This window comes from Hydra vulgaris, chromosome 06 (genome assembly GCF_038396675.1).
Source record: "Hydra vulgaris chromosome 06, alternate assembly HydraT2T_AEP".
NCBI classification, from domain to species: domain Eukaryota; kingdom Metazoa; phylum Cnidaria; class Hydrozoa; order Anthoathecata; family Hydridae; genus Hydra; species Hydra vulgaris.
This window is the reverse complement of record NC_088925.1, coordinates 18,954,742-18,958,122: the sequence shown is the minus strand read 5'-3', so window position 1 is coordinate 18,958,122 and position 3,381 is coordinate 18,954,742. Positions and strand designations below refer to the sequence as shown.

General features: G+C 32.0%; 1 protein-coding gene across 1 annotated transcript; it reads left to right on the top strand.

Moving 5' to 3' along the window:
* The first annotated feature begins 409 nt into the window (after window positions 1-409).
* LOC136081257 (uncharacterized) lies at window positions 410-1,215 on the top strand. Its single transcript, XM_065798558.1, has 2 exons — window positions 410-1,119; window positions 1,197-1,215. The coding sequence occupies exons 1-2, from the start codon at window positions 410-412 to the stop codon at window positions 1,213-1,215; spliced, it is 729 nt and encodes a 242-aa protein (XP_065654630.1).
* The last annotated feature ends 2,166 nt before the right edge of the window (window positions 1,216-3,381 follow it).

Sequence of the window (3,381 nt, the reverse complement as noted above, 5' to 3'; positions counted from 1 at the left end):
TGTTGATTTTATATGTTCGATCAATCAAGCAACGTATAAGACCAGTTTTGTAACATGAAGGGACAAAACTAAAGAAATTTTGTAAAAGACCCGTGTATGTTTTTTTGTGATAAACTGATGTAGAGAGTGAATTAGACTTATTAATAAGAACATCCAAAAATGGAATTTGGTTGTCTTTTTGTTTTTCCATAGTAAATCTTAAGTTTTCGTGTTGTCTATTGAGATGTTTAAAGAATTCTCGCGCTTCAAACTCTGAATTAAAAATTGCTAAATTCACTAAATTTACTAGCATTCCTTAAAAAAATAAAAACTTCGTACAAAATATGTCTTCATACACTTTACAACACCATGAACTGGATTTTTGAATAATGGTCTTAACTTTGCTTTACCACCAGCGTTTATAAAAAAGATGGACGTTTTTGCTCAATTTGATAGCGTTGCACAATTTCTCAACACCCAACTTAGAAACAAGGATTCGGAACCTCAAGTTAAAAGTGAACTTTCACATTTAGCAAATAATTATGTTTACAAATATATGCCGTCTGAAGGTTGTCTGAGAAAACACAAAATAATAAAAAGACTCAGGAAGAATGAAAACATCGTAATAACAAGACCAGACAAAGGGAACGGTATAATTGTTCTAAATAAAGTTGACTATATAAATTCTCTTAATAATATTATAAGTGATAAAACTAAATTTAAAGAATTAAAAGATGATCCAACAATAAAAAGAGAAGTATCTTTACAAGGGTATCTTAGAAAACTTAAAAAACTTAAATGTTTTGAAAAAGACATTTACAATAAAATTTATCCTGTTGGTTCACAAACAGCAAGAATTTATGCTCTACCTAAGATGCACAAACTTAGTAAAGATTCTTCTCTACCATCTTTTCGACCAATTATTTCAACAATTGGTACATATAATTATAAACTTGCTAAAAATCTTTCAGATTTATTAACTCCATATTTACCAAAACATTATATCACTTTTGACTCATTTTCATTCGTTGAAGATTTAAAACAAGTTGACGTAACTAACAAATTTATAGTTTCTTATGATGTTGAAAACTTATTTACTAACATTCCACTTAATGAAACAATAAATATAGCAACAGAATTGTTTTTTAAAGATGAAACTCGCTCAAAATATTTTTCTAAAACTCATTTCAAAAAATTACTTCAAATTTCAACGTCAGGTTGTCATTTCTTATTTAACGGAAAATTTTATGATCAATTAAATGGCGTTGCATTGGGTTCTCCTTTAGCACCAATTTTAGCTAATATGTTTATCTGTTTTGGTATATGGCAACAACAACTTAATCGAGGGTTGAATTTTAAGATTTCCATACTCTTGTTCAATTCCCTCACCGATATTGAAATAACGCCACATCTTCATACTTTTCTCACCAAACTCAAATGAGTGATAGTTGCTAATGTTCTTAATCTTTGGTCCAGTAACTACAGTTTTATCATTGCTAATTTGAGCAACTGCTACTTTTGCATCTTTAGCGCCAAAACTATAATGCATAGCCTTGTGTATATCTTCAGCAGCCAAAAGATTATTACCAGAGTCAACGTAACTCCTTAAAATTGTCTTTACAACTGCACTCTCCCTTTCACATTGATCTTTTCCACAACAAGGTTCATTATAATCATATCTCAGCAACTTTATATCTCTCTCTTTGCATACATTGTAGATTGCTTCAGCTGAAAGATTTCCCTGATAGCAGCCGGCATTATCAGATTTGGTAAACATTTTCTTGATATGCGGTTGATCAATTCTGAATTGGTCTAAAACTGCAGTGGCTAACGAAACAACATCACCTATTCCCTGATCACACCTATACATTGAAGTAAAGTAAACACGTTTGAATAACTTTCCTGCTATTTTTATGAAGAATATATCCACATGTAAACTCATTCCTTTCTTGCCAAAATACTCTCTTTGGCCCTCTCTGTATCGAACCGGAAGAATTTTTTGACAAAAATCTTTAAGCCAGAAAGCAGTTTCATCGTTTAATTGCTTAAAAACTTCGATTTTTGCCTTTTTCTGTTGAGAATCTCTCATCAGGTGTTTTATGTAGTTGAATACATCCTTTACAGCAATTTCCAAATCATAAATAGAATCAGCATCGTCAGAATTTTGAATTGTTAGTTCTTTGATCATCTCGATAGCTTTGCACAAATCATAGCAATCGGCACATACCACTTCTGATATCTCTGTGTTGGATTGAAGATTTTTTTCAGATGGATCTGATAAGGCATGTTTTGAGCTATGAGAAGAAATGTTTGAGTGATTGACACTACAATTGGTTTGATAACTTGTTTTCAAATACCTTTTTCCTTTTTCAAGGGCAGCTTCGAGAGATTTAGAACTAAATCTTTGTGCCAATTTTTGTAATGTTTGAAAACCATTCATGCCTGAAGCAGTAACATCATCTAATCCAGCTAAGCTTTTTCGACTTGAAGGTTTTATTGCATGCAATACTTTCCACAAACTTGAATCAGATAATGGTATATAATTGTTTTCACTACAACTTTTTCGATAGAACATGATAGCGTGGCTATATTTTGTCGTCAGTATTGCATGCACTATCTTTTGTTCTTCACCACTGTCGTATTTTAATTTGGTTATTCCATAAGCAACATCATGCAAAATACCGCTTGTAAATATAAAGTCTAAGAAATGTTCACACTTTGTTTGATCAAGACTAGATCGGACGAATACTTTCTTCTCTGGAAATGCCAACCCTTTATGAGATGCATGCCATTTTCTTGCTGTTTCTATACAATGTTTGGTACACTCAAATGTGTTCATTATAAACTTTTTGGTATACTTGGTATGGTCTAATAATGAGAGGATAACTAACTTTCCCATGGAATCACTTTGCTTATATACTTTCTGAGCACGAATAATTTCAATTGGGAGAGGGCTATTTATTTCATCAACATTTTTACTGTTAAGAAAATCTATAAGTATTTCCTCTTGTCCAGGAGCAACAGCTTCCGCAAATTTTTTCTTTAATAAGTTTTCTAGGCGAACATACTTGCGTTTTAACTTATCTTTAGTAGTATCTTCCAGATATTCGAACTTCCTTTTTAATCTAAATTTTATTGGACTTGCATTAAGAACCTCAGGTACACTCTCACGGCTTCTTAGAGATTCGTCCAAAATCTCCTGTGAAACATTAATTTCACCGGGATCAAATTCTTCATCTGGAGTAGCAGGTGTCATATATGTTTGTTCTTGTTGTGTTTGTGTTTCTGTACATAAATTGGTGTTTTCGTTGACTCTAGATAAAGCAGTTTCTTGCTTTAAATGGGTAAAACACAGCACTGCACCAACTGAAAATACTTCATTGTATCGCTTTGACATTGATA

Coding starts and splice junctions, on each gene's coding strand:
- LOC136081257 (XM_065798558.1), top strand. CDS start 410: ATGGACGTTTTTGCTCAATTTGATAGCGTTGCACAATTTCTCAACACC.